Raw genomic sequence first — 20,162 nt, 5'->3', positions numbered from 1 at the left:
AGGTTTATTTGACAGAAAGAGCAGGGCCCTGCTGCTCCTGGGGGGGTTCTGCAGTGACAGAGTCTTTCAAGGATCTTTGTTCTTCCCTTCCCTGCTCCTCCTGCCTTTCCTCGATTTCCACCCTGCATTTTCCTCTGGGTGCTTGACCCGTGCCAGGCAGCGCCGTCCTGTTCCGTGGGGGGGATGATTGTGGCCCTTGGAGTGGCAATAAATGTCATTGTCACCTCCTTGGGCAAGCTCCTGCCTTGGTTTAGGTGCCCTCTCCGCCAGTTCTGGGAGAGTCGTTCCGGAATTTCTGCTGCAGCCTCGGTTTGTTGGGATCACACTTGGAAAATCCAGGTTTTTCTGGACCCGCCTCATGTCTGACGGGGAATTAAATGGTGGGGGAGTAAAAAGGAGGGGATGTAAAAGGAGGGGATGTAAAAGGAGGGGATTTGCGCCCCAAAAATCCTGGGGAAGGGAAGCGTCCGCTCTGACCCCAGCGGGGTTGGGTTGGTTGGCGTCGCTCAGCAGAGTTTTGGGGTCATTGTGGTCGTTCCTGGGAAAGTTTGGGGATAAATCTGGGAATGTTTGGATGGATTGAGAGCAAGCACGTTCATTTCTGGAAATGTTTGGGTTTGGGGTTCGTGTGGTCGTTTCTAGGAATGTTTTGAATGGATTTGGGATAAACTATGTTCATTCATGGGAATGTTTGATTGGGTTTGGGATTCATGAGGTCATTCCTGGGAAAGTTTAGGGATAAATCTGGGAATGTGTGGATGGATTGGGAGCAAACACATTCATTTCTGGAAATTATTGGCTTTGGGATTCATGTGGTCATTCCTGGCGATGTTTGAATGGATTTGGGATTAATGTGGTCGCTCCTGGGAATGTTTGATTTGATTTGGAATTAATGTGTCTGTTCCTGGGAATATTTGAATGGATTTGGGATAAATCTTTTCATTCCCGGGAATGTCTGAATGGATCTGGGATAAATCTGTTCATTCCTGGGAATGTCTGAATGGATCTGGGATAAATCTGTTCATTCCTGGGAATGTTTGACTTGGTTTGGGATTAGTGTGGTTGTTCTGGGAATGTTTGAATGGAACATGTTCATTTCTGGAAATATTTGATTGGGTTTTGGATTCACGGGATCATTCCTGGGAATGTTTGGTTGGGTTTGAGATTCATGTGGTCATTCCTGGGAGTGTTTGAAAGGATTGAGGATAAACATGTTCATTTCTGGGAGTGTTTGAATGGATAGGGAGCAAATATATTCATTCCTGGCAGTGTTTGATTCCATTTGGGGATAAATCTGTTCATTTCTGGGAGTGTTTGGGTTGGGGCATAAACGTGTTCATTCCTGGTTGTTTTTGAATGGACTGGGGACAAATGTGTTCATTCCTGGGAATGTGTGAGTGGATTTGGGATAAATGTGTTTGTTCCTGGGTGTGTTTTTTAACACATATTCATTCCTGGGAATATTTGAAGGGATTGGGAACAAGTGTCTTCATGGATTTGGGATGAACATATTCATTCATTTTAATGGATCTGGGATAAACGTCTCCGTTAACATCCCAGTTATTCCTGCCAAAAAAAATCTGCCCCAGGGAAGTGGTGGCTGCCCAGAAGCGTCCCCCCGGCCCCTGAGGGACGGTCCCATGCAGCATTTGCAGAGGAGGGAGTAGCACAGGAGAGGTGAGCAGCAGCACCACGAGGCTTTTCTTGGGCCAAAAAATGGCCACAAACTTCCACCTTCTTGTGGCCGCGGCAGAAATTCCCAAGGGATCTGCTGGGAGGGGGAAGAGCTCTGTTGGAAATCGTGGGAACTCGGCAGAGGAAGGTGCAGAAGCCTTGGAGCACGTCCCAGGGGCAGATGGCTGCAGGATCCCTGTCCCAGTGGGGATCAGCAGCTCCCAGTTAAGTTTTAAAAAACTTCAGCTCCTTCCCAAAGCCAACCCCTGCTCCTGCTGGAGTGGGTGGCAGTGAAACCTGCTCTTGCCTGCGCATCTATTTTAAATTCAGTGATATTTTCCTCAAGATTTGGTTCCCAAAACCTGCCTGGTTTTCATTCTTCTCTTCATACCTGCAGTCCCACCCCCGGACTGAGCTGAGTTTTTTTTTTGCTCTGAAATAACAAAACCCTCCCAGTTAATTTTGCTCCAAACTCCTTCCCTCGCCTCCCACTTGCCCTGTGGTGCCACAGGGTTTTCAGGAGGAAAAGGCACCGTAAGATGCAGATTTTTATTTTTTTATTTTTCCCCTTGGAATAACAGATACAGAAAGAGGAAAATACAGAATGTGAAGCACTTTGCTGCCTGGCTGGAGCAGTGCCCTGAGCTTCCAGCACTGTCCTGCTTTCCCAGCCCATCACCAAGTTCTGCCTAGAGGAGGCATTTTTGGAAAAAAAGGAAATGCAAGGCAGAAAATCCACTCCTGTCTCCCCAGCTCTCTCCCAAGAGAGGTCTGTGGGAGCAGGATCTAAAAACTGAGAGGAAAGTCAAGAATTTTGGATTGTTTCCATGGAAACTGCAGTTGTTCCAGGGATTCCTTGCTTGGTTTTCAGCTCCTGACCCCGGTGCCTTCCCTGCTCCCGTGGTGTGACCTCTCCCTGGGATCAGCCCTGGGTTCTCCTGCAGGATGAGCAGGGATGGAGGAGAGAGGTGGGATCTGGGAAGGGAGAATAAAAGAGAGAAGAGAAGGAAGGGAAGAGAGAAGAGAAGAGAGAACTGCAGGAATTTCTCCTGCCTGGTCCATGTTCACATCCATATCTCCCTCCCAAGAAAAGAACCAAGGAGCTGCTCCTTCCTTGTTTCACTGCTCTAAACCAAGGCACAATCCTGGTGCTGCTTGGTGGTAATGTGAAAAAATCCCTGTGCTGGTTCATTCATGCCATGGTCTCACTGCTCTGTGTCTGCTGTGATTTATTCTGTATTTAATAAAGGGATTTTTCTCATTGCCTTTGCAGTAATTGGTCAGCAATAAGGATTATTGACAAATGTAGCAATTATTGACAAATAAAAAAAATTATTGACACAGTCAGCTTTGTAAACAGGCCCCTGTGCTGTGCACATAATGAAATGGCCTCTGCTGGCATTTAACAGGGGTAATAAATATTAATTGCAGCCAGGGCTGCTCCCAGCCCGTGCTGCTGATGGGCAGCTGCAGGCAGCAGGGCTGGCCTCTGTCATGTTGGGAATGGCTCCTGCTGCTCAGGGCTCTTTGGGATGCTCCAGCAGCACAGACAGGGACAGCTGGGCTGTCTCCATCCTCTTCCTCCTGACAGCCTGGCCCTGCCTGTGACACCTTGGTAAACAGCTCCTGGTTTGTCCCAGTGTCCAGCTCCGGGGAGGTTGGAGGATCAGAGCTGAAACCTCCTTCCATAGCGAGGGAAAACCTCCTTCCACGTGAAGAAAAACCGCCTTCCATAGCGAGGGAAAACCTCCTTCCAAGTGAAGAAAAACCGCCTTCCATAGTGAGGGAAAACCTCCTTCCAAGTGAAGAAAAACCGCCTTCCATAGCGAGGGAAAACCTCCTTCCAAGTGAGGGAAAACCTCCTTCCAAGTGAAGAAAAACCGCCTTCCACAGAAAAGAAAAACCTCCTTCCAAGTGAAGAAAAATCTTCCATAGCGAGGGAAAACCTCCTTCCATGGTAAGGAAAAATCTCCTTCCACAGCAAGGGAAAACCTCCTTCCACAGTGAAGAAAAATCTTCCGCAGAGAAGGAAAACCTCCTTCCATGGTAAGGAAAAATCTCCTTCCACAGAGAAGAAAAATTTCATTCCGCAGTGAGGGAAAACCTCCTTCCACAGTGAAGAAAAATCTCCTTCCATGGTGAGGGAAAACCTCCTTCCAAGTGAGGAAAACCTCCTTCCAAGTAAAGAAAAACCACCATCCACAGAAAAGAAAAACCACCTTCCAAGTGAAGAAAAATCTTCCACAGAAGAGGAAAACCTCCTTCCATGGTAAGGAAAAATCTCCTTCCATAGTAAGGAAAAATCTCTTTCCAATGAGGAAAAATCTCCTTCCACAGAGAGGAAAAATCTCCTTCCACAGCAAGGGAAAACCTCCTTCCACAGTGAAGAAAAATCTTCCGCAGAGAAGGAAAACCTCCTTCCATGGTAAGGAAAAATCTCCTTCCACAGAGAAGAAAAATTTCATTCCGCAGTGAGGGAAAACCTCCTTTCACAGTGAGGAAAATTCTTCCACAAAGAAGGAAAGCCTCCTTCCAAAGAGAGGAAAAACCTCCTTCCAAATGAAGAAAAATCTTCCACGGAGAAGAAAAACCTCCTTCCCCAGTGAGGGAAAAGTGAGGAAAAGCCTCCTCTGCTTCACAAGATGAAGAAAATCATCATCTCACAGACTCCATGGTCTTGCTCATGAACCTTGTGGCTCCCTGGGCTGGATGTTCCCCTCTGGGATGTGATTCCAGCTCCCCTCTCCATCAAGGGGAGCTTTTTCCTGGCCACAGCTTGGCCCAGTGGCCTTGGCCCTCCAGCTCCAACTCATTTTTCTCCTCACTGATCTTATAGAAAACCAAAATCCTCGTTTACTTCCCTGCAGTGGAGACTCTTGGAGGTTTTTTTGTTGGTTTTTTTTTTTTTTTTACCAGCTCCTCTTTAATCTGTCACTTTGTTTTATCTGGCAAAGGTTAATTTTATATTCTTCCCTCGCTCTGCTCCTCTCCCCTTTGTCAGCAAGTCCTTTGTTGTTTTATTTTCTGAACTGGCGACTGCACCTCTCTCTTGCTGGGCTGCTGGAGGTCCTGGCTGAATGCTAATTCACCCCTTTGGATTTAAAAATTTAGAGGAGACACCTCATCCCTGCTGTTGAGACATTTCCCTGGGTGCAAATGAATTTATTTTCAATTTTCCTGAGGCAGATTACACCGTGCTTATGCTGACAGAATTATTTGACAGCATCCCCTGATATTTCAGCGTCTGGTAGAGAGAGAGAGAGCCTAAAAAAAAAAAAATCCTGAGGATGTTTTGCAGTTTGTTTTCTCTTTAATCTGCTCTCTTTGTGGCTTTGAGAGCAGGGAATGGATTGTGCAGCTCCGTGGCCTTGATAACGTCACGGGAACGTCCGAATTATTTGATCCCAGCCCATTAAGTGGTGAGGGGAGACAGAGGGAAAATAACAGAGGGAGGCAGAGCAGTGATCCAAATAATTGTCTACATGCCAACCCCAAGCCAAGCTCATCCTCTGTGCCAGGAATTAGGGAGATGGATGTTCCCAATAATGGGTTTTACCAAGGGTGGCGGTGGGGAAAAGGGATGAGCAAAGCATCCATACATAAAATATCCCAAAGTTTGGGCAGGTAGCACTTCAAAGGCAGCCTTGCCTTCCCAAATTTAATGGGCCTTGGCAGCTGCAGCTTGGGATGGATTGAACCCCTGGAGAGCTGGAGGGTTTTTCATGCATGCTCTTCCCCTCAGCTTCGTTTTAAGCCTGGTTTTAATTATTTCCGTGGCTCTTTTTGGGAACCAGCAGAAGTCAGGGATTTATTTGTAGGGTGGGAAGAGCTTCTCCTCCAGCAGGGCTGCAGATTCCTCTGGTTTGTCCCAAACCCCTCAGCATTTGGGAACGTTCCTGGGCTGTTCCACCTCTCCCAGTGCTCAGCCAGGTGTGAACGATTTCCCAAGGACGCAGACAAAGCAAATGAACTCCCAGCTCCTTCTCGAGGCACTCCGTTTGTCCCACAGATACTCCCTGGTGTGCACGGAAGGAGTTTGATGAATGCAGAGGGGCAAAAACGAGCTCAGCAGATGGAAAGGGCAGATTTTATTGTGAGCAGGCCCCGAGGAGCCTGCAGCACCCTGGGGATGGATGTGTCACCCGCGGGTGACAGAGCTGAGCCAGGGACAGCAGCAGGGGAGGCTGGAGCAGTGCCCGGAGTGCCTGAGGTGGTTCCTTGCTCCAGGTTCTCTGGGGTTTTGCTGGGATGTGGCCACAGCAAAAACAAAATGTTGAGGCAAAAGCTGGCTGGTTCCGTGCTGGTTTTTATTTTGCACCAGCTCCAGTCACCCGCTGGATTCTTGGGAGGGTTCCTGAGGAGAGAATTCACCTGGAAAATGCCAGATCCATCTAAGAGGCATTTTCTTCCTGCTGTTAAATAAACCTGGAAGGGACTGGAAAATGGCAAATCCACGCAAAGTCCTGAAGAACGGGTGCTTTTCTTATCCCAATAATAAAATATTCCGATTTAGTGGTGACCAAAAGATTCAGGTTCAGTGGTGACCAAAATATTTGAATTTATTGGTGACCAAAAGATTGGAATTCAGTGGTGACCAAAAGATTTGGATTCAGTGATGACCAAAAGATTTGGATTCAGTGGTGACCAAAAGGTTTGGATTCAGTGATGACCAAAAGATTCTGATTTAGTGGTGACCAAAATATTCTGATTCAGTGATGACCAAAGGCTTCCCTGCTGCTCCTGTGAGGGAGGGAATTAAAGGGAATAAAAATGGAAGGGAACTAGTGGAAGGTCCAGGGTGGTGTTTTCCCCTCCTGGTTTTTGATGCACATGAAATGCTGATATTTATTAGATGACAGAGGTTCTCTCAGTGGGCTCTGGCAGCCTGGAAATAACATTTCCCCTCCTGAGGCAGCCTCAGAGCAGGAACTGGGAGCGTCCCAGCCAGGGGGCTGAGGGCAGGGACAGCTGTGGGGACTGATGCCACTTTCCCTTTGCAGTTTCCTGCTTTTTCAACTTCACCAGCCCGTCGGGGACCGTGCTGTCCCCCAACTACCCCGAGGAGTACGGGAGCAGCCTGCACTGCGTGTGGCTGATCATCGCCAACCCCGAGAGCAGGATCCACCTGGCCTTCAACGACTTCGACGTGGAGCCCCAGTTTGATTTCCTGGCTGTCAAGGACGGAGGCACGGCCGAGTCCCCCGTGCTGGGCACCTTCTCAGGGAGCCACATCCCCTCCTCGCTGACCAGCAGCGGCCACGTGGCCAGGCTGGAGTTCCAGACCGACCACTCCATGGAAAAGAGAGGGTTCAACATCACCTTCACCAGTGAGTGTGTGTTGGGTTTGCGTGGTGGGGAGGGATGGTGCATATAATAGATGTTATATCTATATGTATATCTCTATATTTATCTCTAAAATATATCTCTAAAATAGATACCTAAAATATATATATTATATATAAATATATATTTTAGATATATATATATCTAAAATATATCTCTAAAATAGATATCTAAAATATATATATTATATATATTATATACGAATATATATTTTAGATATATATATCTATATATATTTCTAAAATATATCTCTAAAATAGATATCTAAAATATTATATTATATATAAATATATATTTTAGATATATATATCTATATATATCTAAAATATATCTCTAAAATAGATATCTAAAATATATATATTATATATAAATATATATTTTAGATATATATATATCTATATATATCTAAAATATATCTCTAAAATAGGTATCTAATATATATATTATATATAAATATATATTTTAGTTATATATATCTATATATATCTAAAATATATCTCTAAAATAGATATCTAATATATATATTATATATAAATATATATTTTAGATATATATATATATAATACATAATCATAAAGTTAGCCATCTTGTCAGAAGGCTAACTTTATGATTATATATTAGATATTAATTATACTTTTATTACTCATAAACATCCTCATTCTGGGGACAGGGTGGTGGTGGTGGTGGTGGTGTTGTGGGTACAAAAAGTTGCTGATTCTCCTGTTTCCTCTTTCCCTCCTGCTGCTGGCAGCGTTCCGGCACAACGAGTGCCCGGACCCCGGCGTGCCGGTGAACGGGAAGCGCTTTGGGGACAGCCTGCAGCTGGGCAGCTCCGTGTCCTTCCTGTGCGACGAGGGCTTCATCCGCACCCACGGCGCTGAGAGCGTCACCTGCGTCCTGCAGGAGGGCAGCGTGGTGTGGGACAATGCCGTGCTGCGCTGCGAAGGTCAGCCCCAGCCCCTGCCCCTGCCCGTGGGCTCCTGGCGTGGGTTTGGGGTGGGAAAGATCCCATCTCGGCTCTTCCCGTGGGTGATGTCAGGAAAATCCATCCAAAACACCAGAGGTTTATGGCCAAAAAGGAGACAAAGGAGTCCTAGAACTTTATTCCAGTCAAGGGAGAGGCCATGGAGCATTGCCCTGGGGTCTCTCAAAATTTGGAGGACGCAGCCTCCTTCTTATCCCAATTTCCCAGCTGCATTTCCCTTCTCTCTGTCCCCATTGCTGAGGTACTTGAGAGGTTCAGACTTCCCAGAACACCTGATCCCAGAGATTCCCCTCTAATGTACAACCCTCCCTTTTCATTTCTAATTCTTAGGGAATTCAGGGGTTTTTCCCCATTTCTGAGGTACTTGAGAGGTTCAGACTTCCCAGAACACCTGATCCCAAAGATTCCCCTCTAATGTATAACCCTCCCTTTGAATTTTTAATTCTTAAGGAATTTAGGGTTTTTTCCCCATTTCCTCCTGCTCCTCCTCCTCCTCTTCTCCTCCTCTCCAGGTGAACATTCCTTCAGGGAAAGAAATTTTTGGGGGGTAATTTTGCAGCCTTTTAGGGTTCCAGAATCAGGGTTCTGCTTGTCAGGGTCTCGCTCTCACATTCCACAGTGTCCAGCCAACACCTTCCAGGATTTTCCACCCCTCTGAAAGGAGGAGTTTGCTGGGGAGGAAGTTTCAGTTCAAATATTCCTGAGCTCTGTTTATTTTCCTTTTTTTTTTTTTTTTCTGGTGTGGAAGGAACGCTGGGGAGTATTTTTATTGTGTTTGTTTGATGATTTGATGATCAGTTCTTGTTACAACAGGTGTTTTTCTAATAACAATAACAATAAAAAAAAGATTCTGGTTTAGTGATGCCTCAAAGCTTCCCTGCTGCTCCTGTCAGGGAGTGAATGGAACAAAAAAGGAATGGAAGATTCAGGGTGATGTTTTCCCATCCTGCTTTTTGATCCATGTAAAATACCTGATATTTATGGGATGACAGAAGTTCTGTCAATGGGATCTGGCAGCTGAGAGACAAAAATTCTGCATTTCCATCTTCTGGCCACAACAGCCAACCCTGCCGTGGGGGGAGCTGGGCTGAATTAAAGGCTTTAATTCAGATTTCAAAGCTTTTTTTAGGACTTTCAAGCCTCTGCTCTGGAAAAGAGAAGTGAAGAAGGAGCTCATTAGGACTGAAAATCTTCCTGTGCCCTGTGTTCTCAGGGAAGTGATGCTCTGCTCTGGTATTTGCAGCAATTTGAATAACAAGTGCTGAGCTCTTGAGAAACAGCCCTGGAATATTGAGAAATAATTGGAGTAATTGGCCCTGCATTGCCTGAGCAGCAGGAATTGCACAGTCCTGGCCATTGTCTTTGGGATTGAAGGAAGGAATCAATTGTTTTCAACAGCTTTTATAGAATAAAAAGATGGACTTTTTGTATTCTTACGTAATTTTGCTCCTGTCAGAATGTAGGTTTAATTCAGGGCTCCTGTTACTTTCAAAGCACAAGCCTTGAAATTTCCATTTTTTAAGTATGGAAGGGAAACATTCATTAAATAATACAGTTCTAATCGACTTTTATATTTGATAACCTTCTGCCTTCTCTTCCTGATCACTCTGCTGATTTCTTTGACTCACCCTTCAGTCTGGACCTTTTAATTACCCTTTTTAAGCAAGGAGAAAAACCCAGAGATCTAAAGTCCTGCTCAGCACTAGAAAAAAAAAAAAAAATTAATGGGAATGAAGGAGACAGAGAAAAGGGTGGAAATCCTGACAGGAGACCATGCAGCTTTGGGGCAGAAAGGAAAAAATAATTGCTTTGGAGCTAGCTGAGATCAAATGCAGAGCAGCAGGGGAGCTTTGGGGCTGGGATTGGCACATTTTGGGGTGGCACAGGGGCACGGTGACATTGGGATTGGCACATTTTGGGGTGGCACAGGGGCATGGTGACATTGGGGCTGGCACATTTTGGGGTAGCACAGGGGCATGGTGACATTGGGGCTGGGATTGGCACATTTTGGGGTGGCACAGGGGCACGGTGACATTGGGATTGCCACATTTTGGGATGGCCCAGGGGCACGGTGACATTGGGATTGCCACATTTTGGGGTGGCCCAGCTCACGGTGACATTGGGGCTGGCACATTTTGGGGTGGCCCAGCTCACGGTGACATTGGGGCTGGCACATTTTGGGGTGGCACAGGGGTGCACATGGTGACATTGGGGCTGCTGGCACATTTTGGGGTGGCACAGGGGTGCATGGTGACATTGGGATTGGCACAGGGGGCACGGTGACATTGGGGCTGCTGGCACATTTTGGGTGGCACCAGGGGCACGGTGACATTGGGATTGCCACATTTTGGGGTGGCACAGGGGCACGGTGACATTGGGGCTGCTGGCACATTTTGGGGTGGCACAGGGGTGCACATGGTGACATTGGGGCTGGCACATTTTGGGGTGGCCCAGGGGCATGGTGACATTGGGGCTGGCACAGGGGTGCACGGTGACATTGGGATTGGCACATTTTGGGATGGCACAGCTCACGGTGACATTGGGGCTGGCACATTTTGGGGTGGCCCAGCTCACGGTGACATTGGGGCTGGCACATTTTGGGGTGGCACAGGGGCACGGTGACATTGGGGCTGCTGGCACATTTTGGGGTGGCACAGGGGCACGGTGACATTGGGATTGGCACATTTTGGGGTGGCCCAGGGGTGCACGGTGACATTGGGATTGGCACATTTTGGGGTGGCACAGGGGTGCACGGTGACATTGGGGCTGCTGGCACATTTTGGGGTGGCACCAGGGGCACGGTGACATTGGGATTGGCACAGGGGTGCACGGTGACATTGGGGCTGCTGGCACATTTTGGGGTGGCCCAGGGGCAGGGTGACATTGGGGCTGGCACATTTTGGGGTGGCCCAGCTCACGGTGACATTGGGGCTGGCCCTGGGTGACCCTTGGAGGACAAAACCTGGCAGTTTGTGGGATTTTGGTGCCTCTGGGCTCCCAGACCCAGCATGTCCTTTGCCCAGAAAGCGCCTGCAGCTCCTGCTGGTGGCACTGGGGACCACGGGGTGGAATTAATGCCCTGCCCTGGTGCTGTCCCTGGTGGCAGCAAAGCCACGACTCAATTAGCAGGGCTGGGAGGGATTTTTCTGGCACCTGAAACGCCAAGTGACCTTGCAGTTCCCTCTGCTTTTATACCCAATCATTATTTTACACCCCGTCCCCTCCGAGCAGGGCCCAAGGTCAGCCCTGCTGGCTCCCAGGGGGGCAGTGTCTGCACTTGGAGCTGAAAAGGCAATTTCTGAGCAGCTAATGTCGGTTTTCCATCTGGCTCTGGTGATTTTTAACTCATGGAGGGGACAGAAATGCAGGGAAAGGCCTTTCAAGAGTGGGGACACCTCGCGGTGCTGCAGCCCTGTGACGTTTTTCACCCCAATTTTAAAGATGTGGCACTCAGGGATGTGGTTTAGAGGTGGCACTGGGCTGGATGAGCCTGAAGGGCTTTTCCAGCTTGGATAATTGTGTGATTTGTGTCCTTTTTGTGTCCCCCAGCACCCTGTGGGGGCCACCTGACGTCACCCAGTGGAACCATCCTGTCCCCAGGCTGGCCTGGCTTCTACAAGGACTCGCTGAGCTGTGCCTGGGTCATCGAGGCCCAGCCTGGCTACCCCATCAAGATCACCTTTGACAGGTGCTCACCACCTTGGGCAGCCCCCAAATTCCCTGCTCTGCCCCCAAATTCCCTGCTCTGCCCCCAAATTCCCTGCTCTGCCCCCAAATTCCCTGTTCTGCCCCCAAATTCCCTGCTCTGCCCCCAAATTCCCTGCTCTGCCCCCAAATTCCCTGGTTCTGCCCCCAAATTCCCTGGTTCTGCCCCCAAATTCCCTGCTCTGCCCCCAAATTCCCTGCTCTGCCCCCAAATTCCCTGTTCTGCCCCCAAATTCCCTGCTCTGCCCCCAAATTCCCTGGTTCTGCCCCCAAATTCCCTGTTCTGCCCCCAAATTCCCTGCTCTGCCCCCAAATTCCCTGTTCTGCCCCCAAATTCCCTGTCTCTGCCCCCATATTCCCTGGCTCTGCCCCCAAATTCCCTGCTCTGCCCCCAAATTCCCTGCTCTGCCCCCAAATTCCCTGCTCTGGTGGTTTTGGTGATTCCAAGGTGCAGCCAAGAGAGGGGAATGAGCTGCTCCACCTCATGTCGGGCTCTGAGCTTCTCCCCTCTCCCCTTTTTAAGTTATGGGCTCCTGGCAGGGAATTAAAACTCACCCAGCACTGTGGGGAATGGTTGTGTTGTGTCTGAAGCACTCCTGCTCATTTTCAGGGGTGTTTCAGACCCATTTTTGGGGGCTGAGCTGCCACATAATCCTTGGGTGGGGGGAGCAGCAGGGAACACCTTCATTGTTGAGCTTTTTCTAAGCTACAAGAATGTAAAATTTGGTGGGTGATTGGTTGAGGATTTATCATCATGGTTTGTGTTTTTGTTTGGTTTTTTTTTTTTTGGGGGGGGGTTAATTCTGGGGTTAATTCTGTGTTTGTTTGGGGGTGGTTGTGGGGTGATGATGACAGTTGGTTATTGGTTTTGATACTTGGAAATACAGAGGAAGGTTAATTGAGAGTGTATTGGTGACAAATGATTTGGATAATGTAGGGGTGTATGGTTTAATTATTTCACCAAAAAAAAAAAAAAAGGTCAAGATTAAAAAATGCTCGTTCAGGCATGTAGATGGATACAAATCCAGATATCCTGAAAAATATCCTGAAAATCAGCTGCTGTTTGGATTCCTGGCAGTGCCAGCAATGCCCCAGAGAGCAGAGAGGAGCTGCCACTGCCACCACTGCTGTGACATTTGGGGCCCCATGGCTCTTCCAGCTCTGTTTCATTTGCTGGCTCAGCACCTGGGCAACGTTTCAGGTGGGGGCCAGCAGGTGAAGAGGTGAAAAAAAACCCCAAATACGTGTGAGGTGCCCCCGGTGAGACACTCAGGCAGGAGAAGGGACCCACCCCTGCCCCTGTGGTGGCTCCAGGAGGGAATGAGGAGAAGGGAGCAGTGCTGGGGTTTCATTTTCCCCCTGTGCCCCCCAGGTTCAAGACAGAGGTGAATTATGACACCCTGGAGGTGAGGGACGGCCGCTCCTACTCCTCGCCCCTGATTGGGGTCTACGATGGCACCCAGGTGCCCCAGTTCCTGATCAGCACCAGCAACCACCTCTACCTCCTGTTCACCACGGACAAGAGCCACTCTGACATCGGCTTCCAGATCAGATATGAAAGTAAGGGCCCCTTGTTCATGCAATCCCCTGCAATTAATTCCCTGCAATTAATTCCCTGCAATTCCCAATCTCCAGCAGCGCCACGGCCTCCTCAGGGCACCCTGGGTTTTGTTTTCCCTGTGCCAGGCAGCTCACAGTGCTCAAGGAAGGTGCTGCCAGTGGAGGAGCAGTTTCTGCTTTTCCTGCATCCCACACTGGTTTGGCCTCCCCTCCCTTGGGGCAATTCCCTCTCTCCATCCCCTCATTTCAGGGATTTCCCTCTCTCTCTTTCCTCCTCTCACTTTGAGGATTTTCCTCTCTCCATCCCCTCACTTCAGGGATTTCCCTCTCTCCCTTTCCTCCTCTCACTTTGAAGATTTCCTCTCTTTATCCTCTCACTTTTGGGATTTTCCTCTCTCCATTTCCTCCCCTCCCTTGGGGCAATTCCCTCTCTCCATCCCCTCATTTCAGGGATTTTCCTCTCTCCCTTTCCTCCTCTCATTTCAGGGATTTTCCCTCTCTCTCTTTCCTCCTCTCACTTTGAGGATTTTCCTCTCTCCATCCCCTCACTTCAGGGATTTCCCTCTCTCCCTTTCCTCCTCTCATTTCAGGGATTTCCCTTTCTCCTTCCCCTCACTTTGAGGATTTCCCTCTCTCCCTTTCCTCCTCTCACTTTCCTCTCTTTATCCTCTCACTTTTGGGATTTTCCTCTCTCCATTTCCTCCCCTCCCTTGCGGCAATTCCCTCTCTCCATCCTCTCATTTTAGGGGTTTCCCTCTCTCCCTTTCCTCCTCTCATTTCAGGGATTTTCCTCTCTCCATCCTCTCACTTTTGAGATTTTTCTCTCTCCATTTCCACCCCTCTTTTCAGCAATTTTCTCCTCTCCATTTCCTCCTTTCCCTTGGGGCAATTCCCTCCTCCATCCCTTCCTTTCAGGGATTTTCCTCCTCTCACTCTGAGGGTTTTCCTCTCTCCATCTCCTCATTTCAGGGATTTCCCTCTCTCCATTTCCTCCTCTCACTCTGAGGGTTTTCCTCTCTCCATCTCCTCATTTCAGGGATTTCCCTCTCTCCATTTCCTCCTCTCACTCTGAGGGTTTTCCTCTCTCCATCCCCTCATTTCAGGGATTTTCCCTCTCTCCATTTCCTCCTCTCTTTGAAGGAATTCCTTCTCTCCATCCCCTCCCTTTGACCATTTCCCTCTCTCCATCCCCTCCCTTGAGGAATTCCCTCTCTCCCTTCCACCCTCTGACCCTGGCGTTAACCACCAACATTTGGGCCGATCCCGTGGGCAGGCTGAGCTCCCCCTGAGCTCCTCAGTGCCCACCTGAGGGCTGTGCCCTGCTCTGTGTGCCCAGCTGTGAAGCTGCAGTCTGACCACTGCCTGGACCCTGGCATCCCTGTGAACGGGCAGCGCCACGGCAACGATTTCTACGTGGGAGCCCTGGTGACGTTCAGCTGCGACCCTGGCTACACCCTGAGTGACGCTGAGGCCCTGGAGTGTGAGCCCAACTTCCAGTGGAGCCGGCCCCTGCCCAGCTGTGAGGGTGAGCAAGGCTCTGCCTCAGGGCGTTCTTGGTGTTGGGAGGCAGAGCTGAGCTCACAGCGTGGGAATATCCAGAGGTGGATCCCACAGTGCTTCCAGCTGCTGGAAACCTTCCCATGCACACCCACTGCCAAAGCAGCAGCTGGAGAGCTCCCAGTGACGTTAAATCCATGGGTTTTGTTGGATTTTGGTGGGTCTGTCCATGTGTTTTGTTGGATTTTCCTCTTTTCGTTGGATCCCACAGGGATGGTGATTCCACCTGCTGGAAACCCTCCCCATGCACACCCACTGCCAAAGCAGCAGCTGGAGAGCTCACAGTGACATTAAATCCATGGGTTTTGTTGGATTTTGGGGGTCTATCCATGTATTTTGTTGGATTTTGACCAACAAAACCCAGTTTGGGTTGATTGGATTTGGGTCTATCGTTCTCTTTTGTTGGATTTTCCTCTTTTCGTTGGATCCCACAGGGATGGTGGTTCCACCTGCTGCAAACCCTTCCCATGCACACCCACTGCCAAAGCAGCAGCTGGAGAGCTCCCAGTGGTGTTTAATTCATGGGTTTTGTTGGATTTTGGGGGTCTATCCATGTATTTTGTTGGATTTTGACCAACAAAACCCCGTTTGGGTTGATTGGATTTGGGTCTATCATTCTCTTTTGTTGGATTTTCCTGGGCTGGGTTTTGCTTTTACTTTTTCCTCCCAGCTTGTGAAAGATTCTGGATTATTAAACTCTTTCTCTCCCTTTTTTTTTTTTTTTGGTGTTTTTAGCTCTCTGTGGGGGCTACATCCGTGGCTCCAGTGGCACCATCCTCTCCCCAGGCTTCCCTGATTTTTATCCCAACAACTTGAACTGCACCTGGACAATAGAAACATCCCATGGCAAAGGTGAGGAGAGGACTGAGGCAGTGGGAGAGAAACTTTTCCCTGTGGGAACCAAGAGTTCCTCTCAGGAATGGTGATTCCATCATCCCTGGACAAAATCCAGAGGGTTTTGATGTCACCTCCTCATCCTTTTAAAGGGGAAATCCTTACCAAGCAGAGCTTTGTGTTATCTCCTGTTTCAGAGCTTTGTGGCCCCATCCTGAAGGTCAGGATGTGGATGCAGATATCCTGACACCATTCCCTGTCACAGAGAGGGATCTGCCCCTCCTGAGGGATTTCTGCAGGTGCTCAGCTCCTCCCCTCCAAGGTTTTCTGGGAATATCTCCCACATGTCCTGGAATTGCCCCAACTGCTCCAACAATTATTTTCTTGTGACACTTTATGGACTCCCAGGCTGTGCAAGTGGAGTTTGAAGGCAGTTTCATTTTAAAGGTATTTAAATGCCTAAAGAGAGACCATTATTTTTAATCTCACTGCTTCAAAGTGATTTCTTTTCTCCTCTAATTTGTTTTGCTGTTTCTTCTGCAGAGAATGGGGGGAGAAAAAAAAAAAAAAAGCCCAACCTTGTGTTTGCAGAGATGTTTTGTGCCACAGTAAATTGCAGACCAGAGCAAAGGTTTAATTGGTCACAAATCCTTAAAAGTGAGTTTATAATTAGCCCTTTTTGCTACAGTTCCACAACCCTTCAGTGCTGGAGGAGCCTCATGCCCTCTGCTTGGAGGTTTTACTTTTAAAAACTTGGAATTTGGGCATGTTCTCCAGGATAACTGAATTATTCTTGTGCTGATTCCAGAGGGGTGATGTTATTTCTGCTCCTTAGGCTGGGTTTGCTAAAGCTGAGGGTTTAAATTTGCTGTCAGGGGAGAATAAATTCATTTTGCATTCCCCACATCCCAGTTTTCAAGTCAGATCTATTTCCGGTTTGTGCTTCTGGTAGAAATAACAAACAATTTGGAAACTCTTGGAAGTTTCCTGCTTTTGTGGAATTTTGCAGACAAAAAAAAATGTTCTCCACAGAACGAATATAAAAAAAGAATTATCAAGGTCAGTCCTAAGCTTTGGGTATAAAAATCCTTTTGGGACACTGAAGGGCAGTGAGGGATAAAGATTGGGATATTCCCACAATTCCTTCATTCCCAATCCCATGGGAAAAGCTCCTTATTGGTTTCCAGCCTCTCTGACCTTTACTTCTTGGAAGGGAAGAGCTCCATGTGAGCAGCAAAGCCCCAGGAAGAACTTGGAGAGGGCCAGGCATAAATAAATGGAATATTCAGCTGGAATTTGGTTCTGTGGGGTTGGATATTGGATCTCCAGAGCTTTCCCTGATCTCCAGAAATTAATAGGGAATGGGCAGCAAGGAGGAGAATCTTCTTCTGGGCTTTTTTCTTTGCAGGTTTCCTGCTGTTTCTTTGGGATGCTGTATTTTGGGAATGGTGGCATGCACAGCCAGCCCTTGGGGTGGGAATTACTGGGTTAAATGAAATAACCTGGTCAAACCAAGCAGGGATCCCTCCCAAAGGCCAAATTCCATCCTGGGGTTTCCTGGAGGGCTCTGTGTCTCTCCAGAGGGGTTCTGAGCAGGATCAATCCCAATCCCACACGAGCAGGGGCTCAGGAGCCTGCCCTGAGCTGGGAGATCAGGATGGAAAAATCCATCTAAATGCAAAAAGGCTTTTTAGTGCTTGGCATCTCCCTGCCTTGTTAAGTCGGTGTGACAATGCTGTGACAGAGTTCCTGAGCTCAGATCCTGCCTGGCTCCTGCTCTCACTGCCATTTTTTGTTGATTTTTTTTTTATTTTTTTATTTCCAAGCTGGAATTATTTTCCAGAGAATGAGTGTTTCTAATGGTGTTTGAATTCCAGCATGAAAAATCACCTCGCTGGAGGCTCCTGCAGGAGCCTGAAGTGCTTCCCATTGTGTGTCTGGAGGTGTGAAGGGGACTTTAAGTAATCCATTACTCCTCTCCGGCTCATTTACAAATGCAGCAAGGTCACAGCCTTCTCCCCAAATGTTTCAAATCTTTCAAATTGAATTTGGGAGGAAGAGGCAAAATAGTTTTGCTGTGTTTGGCTGGCATTTCCGTGGCTGGAGCTGTTGTGGGGTTTATTTTGAGCAAGAAAAGGTGAATAAAAGTCGGGTTTAGGGGAAGGTGTCTCTTCCCTTGGTAGGGGGATGGAATAAAACAATTTTTAAGGTCATTTCCCACCCAAATCGTTCCATGATTATCTGATTCACCTCATCATGGGAAGGTCCTTGCAGCTGCACCTCTGACACGCTTCTGGAAAAGCCTCCCTGACCTTGAGGCTGGGATTAAATCCTGTTTTTCCAGGCAGGAATTCCTTCTGGAGCACGCTCATTTTCGAGCCCTCCCAGCTCCAGCCTTGCTGCTCTCCATTTAAAAGTCACTTTTAGAATAAAAGGCTCCCCTGGGCTGCTCCCTCAGCCGCTGCTCCGTCCCTGGAGCGAGTTTGTGTCATCCCTGACAAGGGCACAGGAATCCAACATTTCCAGAGCTTGGCCCTGCTCTGGCCCTGCTCCCACACCCCGGATTTAGGATTTTTATCGATTTCACTTCCAGCAGAACCAAATCCACGATTTCAGTGTGATTTTCCCGCTGCCCTCAGTGGGGAGCAGGAGTTGGGCACCGCGATGACTCCGCCTGTGCTTTCCCGACCCTCTGCAGGTGTGTTCTTCACCTTCCACACGTTCCACCTGGAGAATGGGCACGATTACCTGCTGATCACGGAGAACTCCAGCTTTGCCCAGCCCCTGAAGCAGCTGACGGGCTCGCGCCTGCCGGCCCCGCTCAGCGCGGGGCTCTTCGGCAACTTCTCGGCCCAGATCCGCCTCATCTCCGACTTCTCCATGTCCTACGAGGGCTTCAACATCACCTTCTCAGGTGACAGCAGCTGCCCAAGCCTTCCCTCTGTGCCTCCCTTCCCTCTGTGCCTCCCTTCCCTCTGTGCCTCCCTTCTTTTCCTTATTTTCTTTCCCTCCCTCCTCCCCTTTTCCTCTTTCCCCTTTCCCCCCTTCCTTTTCCCCCCTTTCCTTCCTTTCCTTTTCCTCCTTCCCCTTTTCCTCCCTTCCACTTTTCCTCCCTCCCCTTTTCCTCCCTTTCCTTTTCATCCTTCCCCTTTTCCTCCCTTTCCCTTCCTCCCTTTCCTTTTCCTCCCTTCCCCTTCCCTTTTTCCTTTCCTTTCCTTTCCTTTCCTTTCCTTTCCTTTCCTTTCCTTTCCTTTCCTTTCCTTTCCTTTCCTTTCCTTTCCTTTCCTTTCCTTTCCTTTCCTTTCCTTCCCTTCCCTTCCCTTCCCTTCCCTTCCCTTCCCTTCCCTTCCCTTCCCTTCCCTTCCTTCCCTTCCCTTCCCTTCCCTTCTCCTTTTTCCCCCCTTTTCCCCTCTTTCTCCTCTTTTTCCTTTGCTGTGCTACCAGATGGGAGCCCCCTCCTGCTGCACCCAGCAGGGCTCTGATCCAGATTTTCCTGACTCCAGGAGGAGGCTGAGGGGAGCAATTCCTGCCCAGAGAAGTTCCAACAATCCCATGCTGAGCTGAGCTTGCTCAGCCATCACGGCGATGGTAGCTCTGAGTGGGCGTGCTGATGCAAAATGCAGATTTTTCAAAGGAAATCCTGATTTTTCAGCAGCTGTCTGTCAGAGGGAGCGTGAGGACTTGGAGAGGGACCCAAAGAAGGGACATGTGGCACTGCAGGGCAGCTCCTGGCACTGGGGCAGCCTCTGGTTGAAGGGCAGGAGGTGTTTGACTGTGTCCTCTGGGCTGGAGTCCTCCAAGTGACTCCCAAGTGCTGCCATTCCAGGGAATGTCAATCTTTGCTGCCCGAGTGCCCCAAAAGCAATTCCCTACAGCAGCCAGTGAAGGGCAGGAGCTTTATTGCTGTTCTTGCCTCTGTCCCCGTGTCCTTCCCAGTCCTGAGCTGCCACTTGAGCTCCCAGGGAAGGAGAGAAATTCCCATTTTTCCTGTGGATCTTGGTCTGGCACCGTCCCTGATGGGCAGAGCTGTTGCCATAGATGCAGCTGAAACCTGGTTCCCAGTGCCTTTGTTCCTGGCCTCTGAAGTCAGGGATTTGCATGTGGAAACCAGTCAGAAAATTTCCAATTAACTCCCATTTTGATGAGGGGAAAATGGCTTTTTGCCTTTCAAAAGCTCGCCTCTAATTATAACTCTCATTTTCAGTGTATTTCAAGGTTTCTTTCCTATCTTGAAAAGCAAAAGCAGGAGTCAGTTCTATTTTTAGCTCCCTTTACATATATATATGTTAACATACAAGCTTTGGACTTGGAGATTTTGCCAAAAACACCCTCAAAAGAGTTTTCCTTCAGGCTGCTTTGGGGTCAGAGATTTGAGTTTGGCTGTTGGCCCAAATCCTACGTGACCTTTCTTGGAGCAGCAGCTTCAGTGTCCCCCCTGCATTCCCTGAGCAGGATCATCCATTTCCAGCATTAGAAATGGAGAGGCAGCAGAAATCCCACCTGG

At 48.6% G+C, this 20,162-nt stretch overlaps 1 protein-coding gene across 1 annotated transcript in view; it reads left to right on the top strand.

Annotated features, from left to right (window-relative positions):
- CSMD2 (CUB and Sushi multiple domains 2) overlaps positions 1-20,162 on the top strand; it is a 263,376-nt gene that overhangs the window by 158,612 nt on the left and 84,602 nt on the right. Inside the window, exons 14-20 of the mRNA XM_066564613.1 lie at positions 6,675-7,001; positions 7,769-7,963; positions 11,552-11,690; positions 13,080-13,267; positions 14,604-14,792; positions 15,560-15,676; positions 18,357-18,572. Coding sequence (XP_066420710.1) covers positions 6,675-7,001; positions 7,769-7,963; positions 11,552-11,690; positions 13,080-13,267; positions 14,604-14,792; positions 15,560-15,676; positions 18,357-18,572 — 1,371 coding nt within the window. The remainder of the gene's footprint in view (positions 1-6,674; positions 7,002-7,768; positions 7,964-11,551; positions 11,691-13,079; positions 13,268-14,603; positions 14,793-15,559; positions 15,677-18,356; positions 18,573-20,162) is intronic.

Source organism: Molothrus aeneus, chromosome 23, assembly GCF_037042795.1.
Source record: "Molothrus aeneus isolate 106 chromosome 23, BPBGC_Maene_1.0, whole genome shotgun sequence".
Taxonomy (NCBI): Eukaryota; Metazoa; Chordata; class Aves; order Passeriformes; family Icteridae; genus Molothrus; species Molothrus aeneus.
Note: the sequence above shows the minus strand (reverse complement) of the source record. Positions and strands in the feature narration are given on the sequence as shown.